This window comes from Lonchura striata, chromosome 5 (genome assembly GCF_046129695.1).
Source record: "Lonchura striata isolate bLonStr1 chromosome 5, bLonStr1.mat, whole genome shotgun sequence".
Lineage (NCBI taxonomy): Eukaryota > Metazoa > Chordata > Aves > Passeriformes > Estrildidae > Lonchura > Lonchura striata.
The window spans coordinates 36,648,441-36,671,491 of NC_134607.1; the positions used below are offsets into that span (position 1 = coordinate 36,648,441).

General features: G+C 35.7%; 1 protein-coding gene across 4 annotated transcripts in view; it reads left to right on the forward strand.

The window, feature by feature from the left end:
* Nucleotides 1-23,051, forward strand: part of DOCK4 (dedicator of cytokinesis 4) — a 221,515-nt gene that overhangs the window by 92,702 nt on the left and 105,762 nt on the right. For all 4 annotated transcript variants that reach the window (XM_021545259.3, XM_021545261.3, XM_021545260.3 and 1 more), the window contains exons 9-12: nt 15,608-15,689; nt 16,282-16,342; nt 18,255-18,387; nt 19,876-19,964. In XM_021545259.3, the coding sequence (XP_021400934.1) occupies nt 15,608-15,689; nt 16,282-16,342; nt 18,255-18,387; nt 19,876-19,964 (365 nt within the window). The remainder of the gene's footprint in view (nt 1-15,607; nt 15,690-16,281; nt 16,343-18,254; nt 18,388-19,875; nt 19,965-23,051) is intronic.

Sequence of the window (23,051 nt, forward strand, 5' to 3'; positions counted from 1 at the left end):
CTCAGACTCTTCTGCTCATTTCTAGCAAAAGTGCTGGCCAAAAGCTGTGTGTGGCAGCACCTTGGGATCCATCACAACCTAGAAGTGTCATTTGTCCATTGCTTTCCCAAGTCATTGTTTTTAGTCCTGTAGAATCATGTAATTGAAAAGAACAGATGAAACTTGTTACTGGCACAGGTAAAGACAGAAGTACATGAATATAAATTACTCAAAATGTATTTCTCCAAACCATATGTTATTAGAATTTTTGGGCTTTATTTCTTTGGACTTTGCTGCGTTATATGTTAAATCTTGCAAGCACTGTGTGCATACCAAGGTGGGTAATCCTGTTTATTTTAATGAGACTGTTTGAATGCATAATAGAGTGTTCATTGTCTACCTCATATTAATTGACATAAAGCAAGTCAGATTTGTAGCCTCTTAAAGAGTTCACCTGGAGTAAAAGATTCAAATTTAATAATAGAATTTCTTAAAACTAACTTAGCTTCTTTTCAGATGGACCTGCAATTGTAAGATCTCTCTATATCAATATATCTCTCTCTAATAAATCTATTTTATTTTTTCTAAGCTCAAGTATATGCAATTAAAATAGCAACTTTAAAAGATTTTTGGAGGATTAGAAGCAACATTGTCAGTTTACTTCTTGAATCGATTGGTTATCTTTTTCCACAGCTTTTTTTGTTGGTTTAATGTTATTATTATTATACATTCAACTGTTTGAACAGCAATATTTATTCAAGTATCACAGTAACAGAATAGCAAATGCATATACTGAGGAGAGGAGAGTCTCTCCAAAAAGGAATAGTATTTCCTGTCTAGTGCAAGAAAACGCCCTGTGGAGAAGTCCATGCTTTGGAAAGTGAGATGCAATAAAGGTACTTCATAACACAGGGAATGTATGGTTTGATAGCTGAGCTTTGTATTATAGCTCAAGAATAGGATTTTCCTTAGCCCATTTTAAACTATAATTTTCTTGTACAATATTAAGAAATTATCACACTTCAAAAATATCCATGGAGCAATGAAAAATACTGAAACATTTTCTTGATGTACAGTTATAGATTCTCTCTGAAAAAAAACATCCTGTAGCAACTGAGTCAAACCAAGGCATGAGGAGAAAGCACAGTGTGCTAACAGTTCTTGCATTGGCTTAGTCGGACCAGAATTGAGTGTCTAATGAGGAAATATAGTATGATTACATGCTAAGAACAGATTAAAAGAATACAGATATATAAAGTAGAAAAAAATTAGATATCAAATTGAAAGCTATGCGACTGAATGTCAGCACAAAACTTCTCTCTAATTCTTGTGACCCATATGTTTTGCCACAGGAACTACATTTAGTAAGTATTCTTGGCAGAAGTGGATTCTAAATGATGCAATGTGGGTATTGTTTGTCTTTGTAAAGACAAGCAGATGAGGAAAAGGAGAACAGTAGTAATTTTAATTCCTTTTACAGTTTATAAAATATTTTAATGCAGATTGCTGTGGCTTAAGAGACAGTTCAGATACTTTGGCAGATGGGAAGTGTAAGTTTGAATATTCAAAGGCAAAGTGAGAAATTGGACTTGGGTCTTTTCTCTCTTAAAGAAAAAACCACACCTACTAATATAAATCTATTCTTCACCTACACTGCACTCTTGTTCCTCTTTATTTGAAAAATAAATTTTGGAAAATCCCCTAAGTGCTTTATATTTAAATTCAGGATTTGCTCCTGGTTATAATCTTTTGTTTCTCTGAGTAGCTGTGCCTCATTAGACATGAATTAGTCCTGAAATAAAGTACAAGTATGTCTTTAGGTCGTTGGCAGGGGGAGGACCAGACCACCAGCATCACCTCTGGAATCTGTGTAGATGGATGTATCTTTCTGCAGTCACAAGTAAGATGTCAAGATTAAGACACAGACCAATGCCTTTCTTTTTGTTTGATTTCAGAAGGTATCATGATGAATCAATGGACTTTAGGATTGGAATTCAGTTCCAGAGACATCTAAACTTAAGGTCTTTGTGTGAATTGCACCTCCAGTAACTAGTTGCTAGTTATAGTCAGCAAAACCTAGAAAGCAATTCAGCCAGTGAAATGTCTTCATCTTCTGTAGGACATTTTGGATAGCTCCTTAGGATCTATAGACGGTATTGATTAAGGAGCTGCTCAGTCTGCCTTGAAGTAATTTTTATCTGAATCTATCATATTTCTTTTTTGGCTTCTGTTTCACTACTTTAGATCTCAGTAAAGTTTAAGGCTTTAAGTTCAGAAAAAGTTGATATTGAAATCATACAGGATATAGATTCTCAATATTAGTTATCTGAGTTTTTGATATCAGCCCTTAAGAGCGCAGTCTGTAGGAAAAAGCACTGAATTTTCTCTTAAGTATTTGCAAAGGATTTAGGGTAGATCCAGATCAAAAATAGCTGATAAATATATATATATATATGTACAAATTTACTGCTTTTCACTAGGTGTTGTATTTTTTTTAGTTTAAACAAAACAGATATGTTGTGGTAGGCAATGTGTATGGTTAAGGAATATTCTCCTAATTAAACATAAACGTTGGTGCTCTCACTGTGGGACCTACCAGTGCATTTTTAGGATAGCACATTTTAAAATAAGTAAAGAGATGGAAACTAAAGCCATAAAATCATTTAACCGTTATTCTGGTTTTGATAATGTATCTTAGTATTCCTTTAGTGTTTTGAATAGCTCAATGTTAGATGATCTTTAAGATGTGCTGTAACCCAGACCATTCTATGATTCTATTAATAAAAGAAAAATTAAGTATATTTATAGCTAGACTACTTTCAATTAAATATTTTTTCATTTTTAACAGCATATATAAATGCCCATAAATTTTCCAACATCTACTGAGAATTAGATAATAGGTTTTTCATGAGATATGAAAAACTCATTTTGAAAGCAGAATAAAATCTGGTATCAAGTAGTGACAGAAGAAATCAGTGATGCTTCAAGGTTTTTTATTTTCAGACTTTCTATCTAAAGATTTTTCTGGATTGGTTAGGGCTGTTATGCCTCACTTACACCTAATGTACTGAGATCAGCACCCATTTGGGCAATAGGAAAGGTGTTCTATCAATTTTCCTAATCTAGAGGTAAATACTCTTTTGGGATAATTTTCCATTTGTCTGGGACAGGATGAGATTATACTTTTCTCCAGACTTCTCTTTTGTTGCTGAAAATTGCTATTAAAAATAACTGTTTCTTAATATGTTGGTATCCAAAATAATGGCAGTCCTCTTGTATTAAGTTAGGGGTAATAATAAAATACAGATTTATCTATGACTTGATGTTGCTGTTCATAAACAGTCATAATAAATATTATTTTCCAGACTGTTTCTGTATTAAAATAACTGTCTAATGTGTGCCTTTCCACTCTGAAAAGCTTATTTTGAACATGAATATTCTACTTCTATGGAAGCATAAAACCCGTCACTATTTAAGTCAAGTAGTTAAATCTGCTTCAAGACATGCTTATGCTTATTAAGACTACAGTTGTAAGTCATTCATTTTCTACTTAATTGGTGCATGCTAATTTCACTTGATCTTTATGCATATGTATATATCCATATTTTCTGGCTAAACTAGCTGCTAGGAATAGTTTTTGCTATCACTTAAATTAACAATAAACAGCTGAAGTCAGTCACGATGGTTCCTAGAGTTTTCCTTGGTGTGTTTTTCTATCATGTTCCATTTGTCTCCCCTTCCTTCTTTGCAGTTTCCTTTCCTAGAATGATAATAGCCCCTGAGTGGGGTAGAGCAAGTTGTGAGTGGCTCTGCTTTAGCATGATACAACCATATGGCTTGTCCCAGTAAAATTCTTTGATTTATGTGCTGTTGTGTCTTCTAACCGTATGTTTCTCTTCCTCTTTTATTTCTGCTAAGGCTAGAAGCCCAGTTTTTGTGTTCTTTCGTTCTTTAAGAAAGTATAATACCATAATGATGACACTTAAATTTTAGAACTAATTCACTCTTATAGAATCCTAAAGGAAGCATTTTAACATATGCAGAGAGGTGCTGTTACTGTAGTTGGAAAATGAAAGAGGTCCATAGTCACATCTCATGAGATTTGTTTTTCTTTTGGTTCAGTCCTATTTTTCTGGCCACTGCTCAGCTTTTACTGTCTACTTGGAGTTGTTCTTAAAGTATATGAGCTCAAACATACTCTATCGGGATCTGTACTGGTACTGCATGTTGTTAAAGAAATGCTTTTATAAAATCTGTTCTGGAATATGGCATGTTGCACAAATGTTTGAGAAAAGCAAAATCAGAAGGACTTAGAAATTTGGTAAAGAGCCTTGAAAATTTGCTTTTATATAATCTAATTTTGTTGCCAGCAAATCAGTTTGAAAGTCTAAGACTGCTGTTTACTTATGCAAGTAGTGCCTTCCAGTAGGAATGGATTTGTAGAGCAGCAATTCATGCTAGACCCTATGTTAATGTGTAAATGTTTTAAGGATTTTACTCTGGACAAAATTCGTGGTTGTGTGGAGTGATTGGCAGCAGCATATGTTCTAGTTTGGGCTCATAGCTAAACTGCTCTGGCTTGTGAATCAAATTGTGGAGATGATCGAAGATTGTCTTCAAAAGCACTTTATTCAACTTGATCATGTGTAAAATCATAAAATAGTATATGTAAATATAAGTATATTACAGGATCATAGTTTGAATGGGGGAAAGTTCTGTAAAACAGAGTAACTCAGTTGTGCTTTGGGACATAATAGTTTCTACTTCAATCACATTGCAAAAACAATTACAGAGTTCAAAGGCGTTATAGAACTCTGAGTGCAATTGATTTAATGTGAGAAACAATAACTTTAGGTAAGATGCCATTGCTACATGTCCAGAGGAAAACTGGAAACTTGTGTTTGCAACGTTCCAGCACACTGCAACAATTCTGTGTTCCGATGTCTTTATTAGCTGCTTTATAGGTCAGTTGTAGTGTGTGGGTTTTTTTTATAATGTGTGAAGTGTTACAAGTTTTTCTATTCCTTGGAACGTGAAGGTGAATATATAGAGTCCCGGCATTTAGAGTGCTGAAGAGCGCGAGTGTGGTGATGATTGTTGGCTTTGGGGATATCTTTATCTCTTACCCAAACAGAAGTTAGTGAAACAAGCTTTTCTTTCAGCAGTAAGGTCACACTAAAAAAGCCAATGATAAATACTTCAAGGGGTTACACAGTTACAAATTATGCAATGGCACTTTCTCAGAGAAATAAGAGACATCTGATGGCAGTGTGTGCTTTCCATTCACATGTACTAATATCAGCTACCCAATACAGCATTTTTTTTTCAGCAGTGATGACCTTAGTATAGCTGGGGGGCCCATTTACACTGGATCTCTAAGAACACCAATCATTTAATCAGAAATATATTGATTTTTTTTCTTAAAAGATCCTGGTAAGACCTCACTTAATAGCTTTTAATAGAATCAGTTTAACAAGTGGCTAGGGACAAAGTAAGAACTTAGCTGTTTTTTAGACAATGTATATTATTCACTGAGGCTGTGTTAACTTTATTTGTTGTTATAAGAATATTCTGCAATAAAAAAAACCCCAAAAAACAACAAAGCCAAAAAGCTCAGAGAAAATATTTACCAAATGACTCTGTTCAAAAAATCAAGTCATTCCCATGTTCTCTGAAATTCCTACCATTCCAGTGTAGATGCCATAAGACTGTATTAATATTAATATATGTAGCACATTACCATCTAGAGATCTTGCCTGGGTTTTTTAGGAAAATTTTGAAAACACTAAGCAGCACTGGGTAGTGTATTATGAAAAAGGGAATGGAAGGTGTTGAATCTGCTGCCTACATTTGTTCAGTTCAGACTGTGGCTTGTTCTTGGCATTGGTGAGTATGCATAAAAATGCTGCATCATCTCCTTTCAGAGTCCCGTTCCCTTTGCTGACCTTTACATTTATGTAGAGTTTATGTTTCTGCTGTCTTATGCCAACATACCACTGTAGAAATTCTTAAATCTGTAATATGACCCATAGTTCTTATGTAGCATTCTAAACCATTTTGTTTTTTCCCAAGTAGCAGTACTATTAGTGGGGAAGTTTCAAGGCAGCACTTCAGTAAGATGGAGCATGTTAAGATTTTTATTCACTGATAGACACTTTGTGTCTGTGTCAATATGATATGAACATCTTATCAGACATGATTGATGCCTCTGACCCCATCTGTGTGGGGAGCGGAGATAAGCTGGCATGCTAATCCTCCTTTTACTATCACCTTGAACAACCTTGTTTGTAACTAACATATTGCCTTCAAATGAGAAGAGATTCTTAAACAGCACAAAGAGAATAGGCTGTTTATCCAAGGCCAGTGAAAGCAAACTGCATTTTTTTGTGAGCTTTTGATTATATCCTTAGTGATTGTGTAAACTCCAGGTCATACTAAAGGCTAAGATTACCCTTCCTTTATTGTACTCTCAGTGTCACCTTTTAGTGACATCCACATCATCAATCTTTTTATGTCTTTCTTATTTCAGTTTTATTATTCATTTAATTCAGTGAAATTACTTGCCAAAAGCTGAAGTCCACATTAATTAGTCAAAATATTCACTACTTGGTGTTCTAATTTTTAAATTTTTGAAAAGACATACTATCAGTTTTTCACCCTTATAATGTTAAAAGGATCTTGGTATAGTAAGAATGTTTAAAGACATATTTTGCAATCTCCATCAGCATCTTCAAAACCTGAGAACTGCTCATTTCAAAGAGCCTTACTTTTAGTCATCACTCTAATTAAAGTTTACTCAACTCGCTATTACTGTTAACAACAACAAGGAAGGGCTGGGATACCTCTTGAATCAAGCTAATAATAAATTTTTCTACTCTGAATGTTCACTACTGACAACCCAAGATGTCTTTCTTCTAATATATCTCTATGGTCTCTCTTGTATAGTAGCTCAAAGATTAAATATTATTTTAAGCACAGAAATAGGTTACACTTGATTTTCAGTATCTAGTTTACTTAGAATCAGTACTCTAGATATTAACTCTCTAAATGCAGGAGTATTAAATAAATTCTTTGTTGCTTCTAAGTCATGTTGAACTCTAGACCACAAAGGAGATGGAAATTATATTTGTGAAGCTGTAGGGTGATTATATTTGAGAAGCTGTAGCCTTGTAACTTCAGTGCAGGGATATAGAAGTTGATAAAAAGGTACAGTACCTTCAACCTTGACCCTCTGGCTTAGAAAAAAAACATGTCACATGTTGTTGTGAGGGATAGTTTGCTAATTATAGTAATTTGGAACTTCTGGGCAAGCAGACAAGTGGCAGAATGTTTCATCATGACAGTTACTAACTTTCAGAGGTGGAAGATGGAAAAGACTGTAAAAAAATATATTTCCATAAAGACCCAAATGACCCAGTCATCTGTCTGGGCTGCCTGTGTGTGGTACTTACACATAATCACAAAATCTTGGAATGGTTGAGCTGATAGGAAAGTCCAGAAGTTATCTGGTCTAGAGCTGGTTCCCCAGAATCATGTCCAGGTGGCTCTTAAGTATCTCCAAGGATGGAGAGTTTACAACCTCCCTGGGAAACCTGTGCCAGCACTTGGACACCATCCATCAGTAAAAAATTTGTTCCCTGATGCTTAGTGGGAGCCTCCTATACTTCAGTTTATGTCCATTGCCTCAGTGGGAACCACTGAAATTTGCTTGACTGTCTTCTTTTTACCCTCTCTTCAGATATATTCCAGTTTATTAATAAGATCTCCTCTGAGCTTTCTCTTCACCAAGCTCAAGAGTCCCAGCTGCCAGAGCATTCCATCCAGCCCTTAATCATGTCCAAGTGTGGTATAACCACTCCTGAGTAGAGAGGACTTCATGTCCTTCATGTCTAATGCATCCCCGGATATCATTGGCCTCCTGTACTGCATTTCTGGTTTATGTTTGACTTGGTGTCCATCAGGATGCCCAGGTTTACAGTGTGTGAGTCTGTCATTACTTTCCATGTTTTCTGACTCTTGTTTCTTTATTTTATTCTGACATCAGAGATGAAAACAAATTAGATTTGGAAAATGATTGTGAGGAAACTTTAAATCCAGATATGGAAATAATTTCAAATGGTGCAACACATCTTGAGTACAAAAGCTGGAGAGAGACGGAGAAAAATTTTTTATATAAGCATACATGCATACACATTAGTTGGGTACGTTAGTTGGTATTAAAATTTTCTGCTTCTGCAAATGGTTTCTTTTTCTATATTTGATTGTTTGACATTTAAGTCTTGCGTCTCTGAATGTCATGGAAATTCAGGGGCTCTATTAATAAATAACCCTGCATGAAGACAGGTGTTTGTTTCTAACATTATCTATGTGAATTAATATCATTCTGTGGGGAAAAAAAGTGGCATTTTTGAGTTGTTTAAGGATGTGTTTTAACTGTGCCTCAGACATAATTACCCTGGGAGGTGTGAGCAATGACTAAAGGCAGAGCTCAGACTGGACTTTATTGTACTTTTTCAGCAATGTGAATTATTTCTATTAGGAGCACAATCCAGGTGCTCCCTAAAATTTTTAATCTATCAGTAGGTGATAATCTACTCCACCTATTTCCTATAAACTACTATTTATAGTGTTTTTAACCTTCACTTTTTTCATACTGTTCCTTGGAAATTATTGCTCAGATACCTCCATATTATCTGTGGATGCTTTTTGTCTTGAGGTACTCTTGGATCCTGACTTTTCCCATGCAAATGTGCCTGCTAAGCAGGGCAGGGATTTAAGATAAGGGAACTAACAGCATTTCTGATAAAGGGGACAACCCATGGGAGCCAGAACCATTAATTAGCTCAGAGCTACTTTTCTGTTACAGTATTTCCACAAAAGCAGGATTGCATTCATAGTGGATCACAACTTAGGGTAGTTCAGTGTTGTTTTCAATTTCTTGTGTCGTGTTCACAAAAATATCTAATCTTGCACAGTATTAAAACTATGCTGCAGTGAATGAAACAAAATCAATGCATATATGTATTTATACATAGGTATATATGCCTCATAGATGCAGGAGAGATGAAGTATTTTGGTTTTTCTGGCTAGCAAACTCTTAAAGGAGTTCTCCATTCTAGTTTAGTTACTTACTGCTCTGGTTTGCTACTCCTTAGAAGCAAAAATAAAACAAAACCAGCCTAACTTCATTTACTTCCTGCGAATTCAAGAGTTAGTCCTAATTTTAGCAGGAAGGATAAACACCTTAAAGAAAATGTAAAGGTCACTTTGACAAGAGAGCAGCCCCCACTCTTGTACCATTCTTCTATGCATTTGATGCATTTGGAATAAATTACCTCTTTAGATGGCTTACTTGGTATGTACATTTCTGATTGTGGTTGCTATTTTTTAAAATTATGTCATCCTATATATTGATATACATTTCTGAGAAAGTTTGGTTTTGTATTTTAGGGTAGACAGAGCTTCATTTAATTTTACCTTTCATAAGCCCTCCCAGGAGTGAGGGTGTGTTAGAAATTAGTTGTATTTCATGATGTAGCTCAGTTCTTCTCACAAAGAGCCATATTCAGTGAAACAAATCCACCCTCTTATCCACTGCTTCAAGATTCTTTCTCAAATATCTTCTACTTGCTGTAGTGGGACTAAGGGTGCTAGTTTATATAGATCTTTGATCTGAGCTTGTATAGATAGACAAATTTTTAAAGTAGACAAACTAATCCAAGAGGAACTTGGGTTCAGTTGGGAACTGTGGTATCAATTACACACTCGTATCTATTAACAAATAATCCTCTTATTGATTCTGTTATAAAAATTGAAAACTGGCAGGAGAACTAACTGTTTTTAAATGTGATGAGGAGAACACAGGAAAAGGTGACTTATCATGTGGCTAGTGGAGCTTAAACAATTAGCTACATTCAGAAATAAATGGTATGTGAACCAGCCATGACATGTATGTGTCAGATTTAGGTAACTGTGAGATATATTGAGCACCAGTGGTGTGTGTGTGTGTATATATATGTGTGTGTGTATATATATATATATATATATGTATATAGTTGGTTTACAGATCATCTCATGATGATATTGCAGTCACACTGCCTACCAGCAAAAGGCATGTTAGGATTGACACAAAATACAGGCTTGCTCCTTGTGAAACACCAAATGGTGCTGAATACATAGGAAGCTGGGAGGTGTTGGGGGAAAGGGAATTTTCTTAAATGCTGTTATTTCCCTTCACTTTACCAATTTCTCCTGCTCCCTTCAGGTTTAATTTCCATCTTTGGGGAAAGATACTGCAAATCTGCTTGTAATCATGTTGTTAGCTCAGTCATTGACTAGGATAATAATAAGGACTGTAATTCAGCTTAAAGGATCTGTTGGTCTGTGTACTGGTAATGCTGTGATGCAAAATGTTTATCCCTGATGGCAGACTAAGATCAGTGAAGCCTTCAGATTCTGGTATATGTATTTTCTTTAGTTGTAAATACGTGCTGATAGATTCTTAAAAAGAGTATTCTGTTTTTAAACTGTCATCTTCCTCTTGCTCCTGGTACGTCATGAGAAGTAAAGTTACAGCTTTCTAGCTCTTTTAAGAAATGTATTATGCCATCTTTCATTTAAAATGCAGGTGCAATTATCTAAAATAATATAGGATATGTTCATAAAATCTGTAATGAAAACTAATTTCTCAAGGCTGTCTTCAGTTAATAAAGAGGTAAAAGAGGGTGAGAACAGGAGCTTGATTTAACTATGTAAATCTGTTTTGCTTTTCCAATCCCCTTTTCTGCTTTCTTTCTTCCCTGTTAATTGTACAGCTAGCCAAGAGATATTTGGCTCCATTGCATAAATCTATGAACATTCTTTGAATGCTTTTTTCTTCTTCCCTCATGTTGTCAGCCTGGCTAGGGGACCAAAAGATAAGCTTCTATGTACCATAATAAGATTGTTTGGGGTTTTTTTTTGTTAGTATTTTTGCTTTGATCTTTATCTGAAATTGGCAGACATTTTTATAGTACTCATTCTTCCTTTTCTGTCCCCCTTTGCTTATTGCCTTGTATTTTACAGTTAGAAATTTGGGAATATTTTTTTAAGCACATAACAGCTGCAATACAGGACCTGACTTACTGTGAATCAGCTGGCACTGCTAAGTCATGTTAGCACATCTATTGTTCAGTTATTCCCTGGTTAAGGATATACTTTAAGGCTTTATTATCTTTCAGTAACTTATGATATGTTTTACAACATTCCTCTGTATTTCGCCACTAAGTGTGAGGGTAACATTTTGTGTCTGATCTGGGTTTTATGAAACCACTGAGCCTTTAGCTGTAAATGAAGTAAATTCAGATTCAAGTTCCTACTGAACATCCATTGACAGTGTTCTGGAATGTAATAAACTTGGTGGTGAACTATGTGGCAGAATTCTCTTCTTGCTCTTTATTGTTTAATTTGGAAATCACTGTAACATGTTTTGAAGTAGAGAGCATTTATTAAGATGTCTGAAAGTGGAGCTGTACTGAGAACTATGACTATTTGATGTCATAGTTTTGCCACAAGAATATGCCATGTGGTATAAATCTGGCCAGATTTTTTTTTTTTTTTTTTGATAGTGTGTTTATAAATCATAGAGCAAGCAATCTGTCTAGACTGGTACCATGTGACTGGTAATATTTTCCTGCTAATACTAAGGAAATAGGGGTCACATATCAAAATAGAACAGTTTTCAGCCATGTTCCTTTAAAATGCATCTGTTAAGCCTGCAGATTTGGAACATGTTGTTACTCTGCTAATACATGAGAAGTTACAGTACAAAAATCCCTTGTTGACCTTCTTAAATTAATCTCTCCAGCATTAGTTATTTCCTTATTTTCAGGGGGAAGACAGCTGAGTTTAAATTTGTATGACATGTTTAAGTGGCGAGATTGATGCTCATGAAAAGTTTGTTGTAGTCTAAACTAAAATCAAGTTGTTTTAATAAAAAGAAGAGGTATTTCTGTTTTGTGGTTCTGCTGTGCGTATTTGCTGTGTCTGTATATGTGTAGCTGCCTGCTGAGAAAACTGCTGTGCAGCAAGATCCTAGCTCTAGGTTTATCCCTATGAGATTTTTACTGCTGTTTGAGGCTGAACTTTCAGATCTGGGGAAGTCTGTATTTTGTTTTATGAAGGCTGTTTACTTTCCTTAGCACTTTTTCCAACCTGTTGGTCTCTACAGAAATCCTTTGAAATGGTATATAAATAACCATGCTTTATGTGCGTAGATATAACATTGCTGTTTTTGTCTTGTAATCTCACAAATCTGACTGCTTGCATTTGCTCCCTGGAAATGTTCAAAAATAACCATTTTAATCTGAGATGTAGCTGGTACTGTCATATGTTCCTAGTTTAAAAAAAACTGTCATAAAGCACCAAGAGAGGATTAAGATTTTGTTGTTCTTGTTTTCAGTTTGCTTATTTCATTGCTGCTGAGTCCTCTGTTTTCAGTGAAGGAAAATGTCAAATACAAATGAGAAAAGTAGATCTGAGTAACCATTACATATCTCTTGCTATCAGGATATTTCCTTGTAGCATCACAGAAATCTTTGGCTTTTAGTTATGTTGTGAATCATAATCTCATGATCTGTGAGTATAAGCAGAACTTGAAAATTTCATATTGTAGTGGATAGTGAATTGGAAGCTTCCAAAAGATGTGCCTTTGTTTGTGTGGAATATAAACTAAATTAAATACAGGATACTCTCCCAGTTAAATATATTGCCCAGTTAACAGTTAAACTATGAAGCTCTCTTACGAACGGTATTATTCTTTGAGCTAACATATCTAGCATTTGTTTTAAAGACAAAAACATAGTGAGATGTGTATGTATGTACATATTACTTTCAACTTGTTATATAGATTGAAGATATAGTGGTGAAATTCAGAATCACCTTTACTTGCCAACTTTTGTTGACACATACCATGTGCACAGAAGCTCTGTTGCTGCTGTAATGGTCTTTTTCATTTGTATCCAGTTTGGAGTGGTGTCACACATAATGGGGTCCTAAAACTTCAGCTACTCTGGCAATATAATCAATAATTCTTGTTCAATGATAAACAAAGACCTATAAACAAAGTTCTGCACTTTTTTTTTACTGTATTTCCCAATATTGTAAATTAGCTAAATTCTAAATGAAAAAGCATAATTATTTTGAAACCAGTTGTAAATCAACAGCAAAATACCAACTTGTTTCTCTGTAAAAATACACTTACATCAATAGTCTTTAAAAACTCAATTTTATTGTTCTCATGGAGACCTAAGCTGCAGAAGTTTGCTATATCATAAAAGGTGAATGAGAAAAATAGCATTTTGCTGAAGAAATAACATTTTCATGTATTTTGATGTGTGAGCTCCACTCTACTGTTTCGTAGGTTCTGCCTTTTATGGTGCCTGATAAAAAAGTTGTACAGCTGAAGGTTGCATAAAAGTTTTCAAAGAATCTCATTAAAAAGTCTGAAATATTTACTTGTTCAGCCTGGCTAGCTGGCACATAAAAACATAAAGCATTCTCCAGAAATAACTCTCAAGAAGTGTGCTCTTGAGTGCTACGGCATCTTGGGTTGTGTCGACAAGAACGCAGCCAGTTGCTTATGGGCAGTGCTCATCCCCTGCTCAGCATTGGTTAGACCATGCCAGTTTTGGGTCCTTCAGTACAAGACCTGTATTAATGAGCTGAAGTTAATTCAGCAGAAGGCCTCACATTTGTGGACAGGAGCTCCTGCACTGGGAGGTCAGATTGAGGCAGTGGAGCTTGTTCAGGCTGGAGAAGCAGCAGTTTTGAGGGGAGCTAAATCACAGAATAACCACAGAGGGGTAGAATGTTTTGGGTCAGAAGGGGCCTTTAAAGGTCATCCAGTTCAGCCTCTCTGCAATGAACTGAGAAGTTGTCACAGAATCATTAAGGTTCGAAAAGTCCTCCAAGATCATAGAAGCTTGGAGTCTTGCTGGCAGAACCCTTTGCAGCCTGACTGAGTATTTCCATGGTGGAGCATCTATTATCTCACTGGAAAACCTGTTCCAGGGTTTTACCACTGCCATTGTAAAAAAAGAATTCTTTCTTATTTCTAGTCTGAATCGACCCTCTTTTAGTTTGTAATCATTATCCCTTGACCTATGGCAACAATCTCCAGTAAAAAGTTTGTCCCCATTTACCTACAAGAAGATCAATAACATCAATGGTGGGACAGTGAGAAACAAGGGATACAGGCTGAAACAAGGTGTGCATCTGAATGTAAAGAAAACGTTGAGGACAGTCAGAAACTGGAATGGGTTTTTCAGGGAGCCTTTGTGGTTTCCATAGCTGAAGATTTGGGTTAAAGCTCTGAGCAAGCTAATCTGACCTGATAGCTGACCCCATGTTGAGCAGGAGTTTGGACCTAGACGCCCTTTGAGGTCCCTTTTAATGTGAATGACTGATTCTGTGAGTGATCAATGCAGATTTTCTACAAGGCAAATGCTGGTGCAATAAAGATTTAATTAGTCTCTGTTGAGATGGATCTTATCCAACATATTCCTAGTGATTTTCCAGCTGCATTTTGAAGAGCTATGCTTGATATAGAGCAGTTGTAAACCATGTTTAGCTTCTGAAATAAGCAGAAGATGTGGATACAGCTGAGAATAAAAAATAGGTGTACTTATGAAATTTTATTTCTGATTTGAGCGTAACAGAACATCCAGACTCATGTATCTGGCCAGCTGGGGCTGGGGGTGAGAGAGTGAAGGGAAATGTCTGTAACACTTACTGGCCTTTCCCATCTTCCACATCTCTCACTACAGAAGTATAATTATTACATTTCTTATGAGGCTGTGTCTTAGAGAAAATTATCCGAAACATGGAAGGTTGTCTTTTTTATAATATTGCCATGGAAGAGTTGCCAGGTTAGCATAGAGTTTATCCATAAATCCTACTAGCTAATGGAAATATTTAAAATAATAATTTCTCTTCTAGTGTGGTCTTGTGCCCTCTTCTATTTGGAAATAAGAATTCTCTGCATCTCCCTACTAGCAGTATTAATACTTGTATCAGCTGCAGCATTTAAAACCCCACAATAGATTGCAAAACAGGATTTCAAAAATGAGATTTGCCCTGCTGGAACTTTCAAGACACTTACAAAACTGCTAAAATCAGTGTACTGTAGTAAGAGGTTTTAACAGAGTTGTGTAAGAAAAATGTCTCTTACGATCATCATCCTACATATGAAAAAGAATATTGGTTGAATACAAACATGGTGATGTTGACATTTGTTTAGCAAGAATCAATACCAACTTACTACACATCTAATTTTAGTTCTAGGATAAATGGATTCCATCGCTTGTGTTTCTCTGTGTACTAGGATGTGCAATATTATTCTTCCAAATGGCAATCAGTCTTCTATTTTGTATTGAGTTTTTACTAATTTTCTTAGGTGATTAAGTTAGTCAACACCCTTCACTAGCGTCTCCCTTTATTTTTTTTCATTCATACATCTGAGACTTCCAGAAAAAGAATATTTCATTCATTTTTTATCTTGAGAAAGGTTGCATCTGGAAATAAGATCAAAATAAGATCTACTTTTTCTGTAGTGTTGTTCAACATATATGTCATATTTGTTTTCTTACAGTGAAAGATTTTTTTTAAGACTGAATAGAAATGGTTTGCCAAAATGTCCAGAAAAGCCTGAAAGACACTGTTCTCTCTTTGTGGTGAGTTCTTCCTAACCTCAGTCCTTTTTTGCCCTGGATTTTGAGAATACAAGTTGGATTAAATTGTTACTGTGTGGTTGACTCAGAGCTGCTCCCTAAGCTTGTATATTGCTATGAACATCAACTGAAAAGGCTGGTTTGAGGGGCTGAAGGGTGTAGATGAACCCCCAATTTAAATGTTTTATGGCAGTATGTGGACACTCATTGAACTTCCATGCAAGCATACGTACCAGTCATTCTCTCTGCAACAAAGACCAGTTCTTTCCTCCTTGTACTTTTTACACTCCAACAATTCTTTGTGCAGCACTCCCTGTACGTCCAGAATATTTGGAATTGCACAAATGCATCACTATGTTCAAGGCACATAGCAAGTCTCTTGTACCCTCCCACTGCTTTTGCTACATTACAGCAAATTCTAACCAGGGTATTTTAGGATGCTCATTTTGACTGCATGACCGCCAATTTTAAGTGTTGAAGGGATTTATTAATGCTGTATAAATTAACTCACTGGCAGTGAGCTGTGTGCGGAAGTCTCTTTAAATGTCACATTTTAATCAGGAGTCAAAAATAATGAGGTTCTGATCTTGTGCAGGATTTGGGTAGCAGTGAACTCAGGAAGGACATCTATATCACTGTGCACATTATCCGAATAGGTAGGTATAACGTTTTATTTGTTAGACGTGCAGCAGTACATAAAAGAAAACTGCTTGGGGCTAGCTTTTGGGTTTGTTATAATAGCTATACTTTTGAACAAACTTTTGGAAAATAAAATGCCTTTTTTTTGTTTGAAAAATCACTTGGATTTCTCAGCATTGTTTTATGTTATTTATCAAGTATACTGCTGAGTTTTGATGCAGTATACTTTGTTACTATCCCAAAACAAAATGAAAATGTCAAAGATGAACTGTGTTGAGATGATGGAGTTGTCATGGGGAGTCCATTCTTGTTCTGAAGTGTAATTTAAAGCATCCTTTGAACATAGAAAAGCTTGTCTGGACACTCTAACTTACTTCATTTGTATACAGTATCTGATGTATAACTGATATTGTTCAGATTAATTGTTCAGATTAATTTTGTCTTCTCCCTGACTCCTTTAAAAAGGGTGAGAGGTGATAAAAATGGGCAATATTTCATAAAAAAAATTATCTCTGATACTCTAGAGAGATGTCCTCTAGAAGAAAAGTGGACGAGAAGAAAAGTATATGTTTGTGTACTTATTTTAAGTCCTCTGGGTTGTACTGATGTAAAACAATAATCTTTGGGTCTGCTTTTGACCTCTTAGATATATTGTTTTCTTTGTAATCTGCCTCTAGTTGCATTGGTACATTACAAAATATAACTTTTCTTCCTATTTTTGAAAGACATTTTTGTTTGAAGTATAGTTACTGTAACTTATGCTGAGTTCAGAAACAATTTACAAAGTAAATATACAGTAAACAAACAATTTACAAAGTAATTTACAAAAGTTACAAAGCAAGCTTTATTTTACAGCTGTGAGAAATGATTTTCTGTGCATTTTTATACTGATTTGATATTTCATCAAAATACAGTGTTTTGGTTTTTGGGCAAGATTTTAGAAAAGATATGGTAAGTTCTGATATAAGTGCAGTTAGAAGAATAAATGTTTTAAAAATATTAAAGAGTAGGATTTTTCTAGTTGCATGATTCTCAAATATATTCACAGCCAAGTTTATACATGAACCACTGAAATATTTAAAAGTTAAAACAACATTTATCTGCTTTGTGGTGTAAAAATGAACAGTTACTCTTCAAACCGCTGTGATGCATAGGGATATTTGGAGGTGACATTACCCTTGCAACAACTGCAGCTATAGGTTTTTTTTGACAGAAATTAAGACTTGGTGGGAAAGATACATAACTACTAGTGCACAATTGAATAAAATTGATAGAAGAGGGGAGTTTCAAATGCCAGGAACACAGCGGGAAGAATGATAAATTTTATTTAAATCAAATGGAAAAGACTAGAAAAAATATTTTTTTTCAAATCTCTTTTCCTTGATTGCCTTCTTTCTTTCCTTATCAAAAATTGTTCTTGTGCCTTTTGTCATCTTTTCTCCCTGTGTTTCATCTCTTCTTTATTTTCCTGCAGCTGGTCAATTATTCCTTTGCTGTCCAGTTGCCTATAAGGAAACAGCATTTGGTTATCAAATTGTAATGGTTCAATCACACCTCTCACATAGATGATGGGTAGCAACAGCCACAGTAAAATTATTTGTATCAGACAGCAAATGTTGAACACCCTGTCATGTCTGAACTCTAATTTGATAGTGTCATGAGGATTCTATGACTGGGTATTACAAATTGGGTGAGGGTCATGAGAGGATGAGTAGAACCTCTGGTCTGCTTGGAGACCTTTTGAGATCACCACATACTTAGTGGACTTGCTGTACCATTTGCTATCTGAATGTAGCACAAAGATGGACCAGGTAGGTTCCCAATGGGAGTACACTTGGCATTGAGTTGGATTGCTTGCTGCCTCTCTTCTGTGGTTTGGAGAGACACAATTCCATGGATTATCACTCAAATATTATTTTTGTTTCGCAGGACGAATGGGAGCTGGAGAAAAGAAAAATGCCTGCAATGTACAATATAGACGGCCCTTTGGCTGTGCAGTCCTCAGTATTGCAGATTTGCTGGCAGGAGATTCAAAGGATGACCTTGTCTTAAAAGTCTACATGTAAGAAATGTTTTTTTCTTCATTTTTTGAAAGCATCTTAGAGTCATTTGCATCAGAATCAGTGGTGTTAAATGCAGTGTGACTAAATAGCTCTAGCTCCTTTCTTTTCCAAAAACGCACACTAGCTGTGTTTTTTGGCTTTTTTTTTTATCACAGTGTGGAAATTTTGGCTAGCTCTACAGGTGTGTTTATGAAGTGGGATAATAGTGAAGGTAAAGGCTGCATCCTTTTAGGTATTTATGTATGTATCAGCATTTTTCACATTATTCTGGAGCTCTCTTATTATGGCAACATAAAGTGCCTTTTGGACTTACTTCAGTGCCTTGTGCTGCCAAGGCCTCTAGTGGAAGTACTTTGTAGCTACAGAAAAAAAAGCAGGCAGAGTATCTTTTTGTGAAATAAAGCAGCTATATAATGGGAATAATAAAAATACAGAAGGCAGTTAATGCAAAATCAAAAGTAGGTTTAAAAATGAATGCTTTATTAGATAGTGGATTTTGGCTGATAGCAACTGGAAGAAAGGTCAATTTTCCAGTAGCAACTCAATGCATGCAATTTCCTGCTGGTCTTGGACATTATAGTAAGAATTGTATTGTGGAGTAGTCTAGTCTAACTACATATACCTGAGACACATATTGTCATGTGTATGAGAAAGTTCTGTCCTTCCCAGGGGTAGCACTCAAATCTTGAAGGCATGGGCATCCTTCCTCTGTCTCCATCTGTGGTGAATTAGAGCTGCTGGAATCAGTGCTGCAGAAAAGCAGCTTAGAGTAATAGTGGGCAGGTGGGCTGGCTCTTATTTAGACTCCTAGAACATCAAAGTCAGATAAACGTTTACTCTTGGTTAACAAATTGTTAGTTTTGTCTACCTAATATATTTTGTTTTTTTTTAAAAAAATGCCTGTTTGTTTTAAGATAACAGAAAAAAAATGGAAGAAGAATTATCATTAGAAATCAGATTTAATGCTCAGGCTAACTCAAGTCTAGACTTTGATCATTATAACACAGGTTTTCCTTATGGAAAACCAGCTATTTTATAAATGTGTACTGAAATGTAATTTGCTCTTTCATTGACTACCTCCAGAAGATAACAACCTTTTTAAGTAACTTTGAGGTGTATAGCACTGGTTTTTCTGTTACTAATATCAGCTCTGAGTTCTGTGTCTTCTTTGGAGTGTCACAAGATAAATTTCTGCGTGGGTTAGCCCTGAAAGATAGATCTATACAGAAATGGCTTGGTCATGTCTGAGTTCCTCAGCACAGTTGTTCTGATCTTTCTCCTATGCTTTGCCTATGAAGCAGGTATTTCATGGTGCCTTTCTCAAATGGTAAGGGCACTGTTGCCATTGAGACAGGTAGTTTCATGGTACTTTGTTAGCTCCTATTTATTTCATGAGCTAAAGAGGATTTATTTAAGGATATGTAGTGAAGTTGGTCTGATGAACTTGTGTTCCCATTTCAGAATTAAGAAAGTTATAATTTTTCCAGGTGCAACACGGAGAGTGACTGGTATCAGATCCATGAAAATATCATTAAAAAGCTGAATGCACGTTACAACTTGACAGGCTCCAATGCAGGTGAGTAATTTGCTACCTTTCTGTTTACATTCTTAGTCTGCAAATGAAGTAGCTCTGTTGTAAAAAGAGTAACATCTATGAAAGAAACATATTTGCACATAGAGAAAAATAGATGAAAATGTACAATACTGCTGTTCATGTACACATTTTAAAATAAAAAATCACTGAATTTTCCTCAAGGAACTTTATAATATAAACGTTTATTCTGTGCTGAGGAGCTGAAGTTTTCTGGAGTTCTGTTCAGTTCTGGAGCTGATCAAATTATTGATCCATATTGCTTGATATTTCTGCTTCACATTTTCACCAGGAATATAAAATTTACCATAGACATAACTGTCGTGTTTTAGGAATAGTATTCCCCAGTTTAGTACTCAGAACTAAAAAGAAAACCACGACCCACTCTCCTGCCCCTTTTGGTGGGAATGCAAAAGGCAGAGATCCTGAGGTGACATTAAAACAATTTGCTGGAAAGAGCAATGAGATAAGAAAAAGAAACAGAAACAGCAGCAATACTACTAACAAAAGTGTGCAAAAGAGGGTGATTCACATCCAAATGCTCACCTAGAGCCTGGGCAGCAATCAACAATGGTGGATGAGTTTCCCCTCCCTCCAGGCTCTCTCTTGACCTGAAGTCACACCTCTCCTTCCTAGAAGCCAAAGTTCCTTACTTTCCCACCATCCATGATGTAGCTGCTATAGAATAGCAACTTAGACAAGCCCACACAGCTCCAGACCTCACACCTCAAGGCCAAAACCAGAACAATTATATATTACGCTTCAGAAAAAAATGAATGCACAATCTGCATTCCAACTGGCCACTTTGCATTTCAGCTGAGCAAGATGTGGAGTTGTAATTTCAGAGTTTACCAATAATCCTCACAGTCAGCTGTACATTACTGGAACTGTCTGAAATAAATTTGTGTGTGAGACTAAAGGAATGGGACACAGCTGACCTTTGTTATTATGAGATGGTGGTTTGACTCACAGGAGATGTTGAATTTGCATTTTTTGTTTTCTTTTTTTAATATCAACTTGCTAACTTTTTCTGAATTCTGTCATTCAAAGGGGGGGTTGAAAAAAATTTGAAATGAAACCTGAAATGGAGGCTTATAAGTCTGTTGCCCCTGTATTCAAATGTTGGTTTTCCCTGTGAAATATCAATTAGTTGAAACCATAGAAAAATTTCATTTTTGAGGTTCCAGTATATTCATGTAGTAGATTTCGTACTTCTTTAACTAACTGTATTGTCATTGCAGGCTTCTTTAACTTGATTTCAAGCATGTTTATCTTAAAAATGAATGTTTTACCATCTTTAGTGGACAACCAAGAAGCACATAAAAGCTTACTTATCAAGACTGAAGTTATATATTTAACCATTTCTAATTTAATTATTTTCTCATATAGAATCTAGCCACATATATACATGTGTTTAAGGTTTAGAGTATCATGGATCTTATTGGACAATAGGTATAAAAATCATGTACTGAAAATAGAAGGATATATTGCTGAGTAAGTTTAATGTTTGGTTTCTTAAATATGTTAATCATATGCATAAAGAAAAACTTATTCATGGTTGTTCTGACTGTCCATATAATACGTGCTTACTCTGTGATACTTGCTAATCCTATTCTTCCCTCATGAAAAAAAAGTGCACAGTTAAATATGCAGTTCTTAGGAGACATTGGATAAATTTGAATACTTTAATTATGTGAATATTCAACATGAAAGACGTGGCACATGAATGTTTTTACATGTTGCAGAAGGCTGGAAACTAAAGGTAGCAAACGGAAGATTAGTTGCATTTTGAAAAGGATTGTCAGGGTAAGGAAGGCAAAGAGGGAAGAGCAGCACAGAATTCCAGCAGTGGATGTGAAGGTTGGAGAGAGAAAGAGGAAGGGAGCAGTGATGCCACTTTGAGTACAGAGCAAGTGAAAGTAAACTATGGAAGGTTATTTATAGCACACACATGAGATTCATTCTCCTGTGACTCCTTAGCAGCCTGAAAAAGCACTTGCAAGATTTTAGCAATATGTTCAGATACTTCTGCTGACACCTCATGGAAAATATTGTTGTTACACTACTTTTTATTTTTCATTTGCTGTTTTTTTCTGTGATAGTGTTCTGTGGTTGGTTCTGAAGCCTCATTAGCTTTGGCTGCCACCTTGTTGTTGTCAGAAAAGGATAACACCTTGCATTACAGGAGAGAGAAGTCTTTTCTCTCCCTTAGGAACTGTTGTAGGTATGAGCCAGATGTAGGAAAACTTGATTTTTTGGTTTATGTCACACTTGCCCTTTTCAAATCACCTTGAATACTTAGAAAGGAAGAGTGGTAAAAACAACAGCAAAGGTGCTTCAGACTATTGTCTGTTTTCTAAGCTTGTTCCCTCTTACAGTTTCTTTCAAGTCAGGAGATTTTGCATGCTTTAGTTACCACAAATTGTTGTGTTTCCCTGCTAAAATAATTTATCAGGTAGTTCATAATATTCTTCAGGAAAAAAAGTCTTCCACTTTTTGTGGCAATCTAAAAAGGAACTCAAAATGTACTTCAAGTGTCTTGCATGTAAAATGCATAGTGACATACTATAGCATTTGTATTTGCCACTCAATCCTCCACCGTCAAAAACTTACCTTTTCTGCTTCAATTCATGACAGTTCTTAAGTGCAGAATCCTCATGCATCTTATTCTCGGCTTGTGTCTAAAAAGGATGAATTAAAGGCAAATGACTGTCATTTGTTTATAAAGGCCAAAAAGGAGCAGGGGACAGATGTTCATCCCCTTTCCTCTACTTAGTGGCACAGGAATGGAAGGAAAGATGTACTCTCATGGATAATTTAGTATCCTTTGCTAAAGTGGAAACTGGAATGTGTTTTCTGTATGAATTTCCAATCTAACAGAGTGGAGTACCTGGTAGTGGATGCAATTCCCATTCACATCTGCAAAGACCAGATATGTAAGGTATCACATTACTGGAAAACACCTGGTTGTCTGGTGTAAGAAATCAAATCAGTATTGCAAAGGCCAAATTGTACAGCCTTTGCTGCATTTAGTAGCTTTGTTATTTCTTACATTGAGTTTTTGGTATTTGT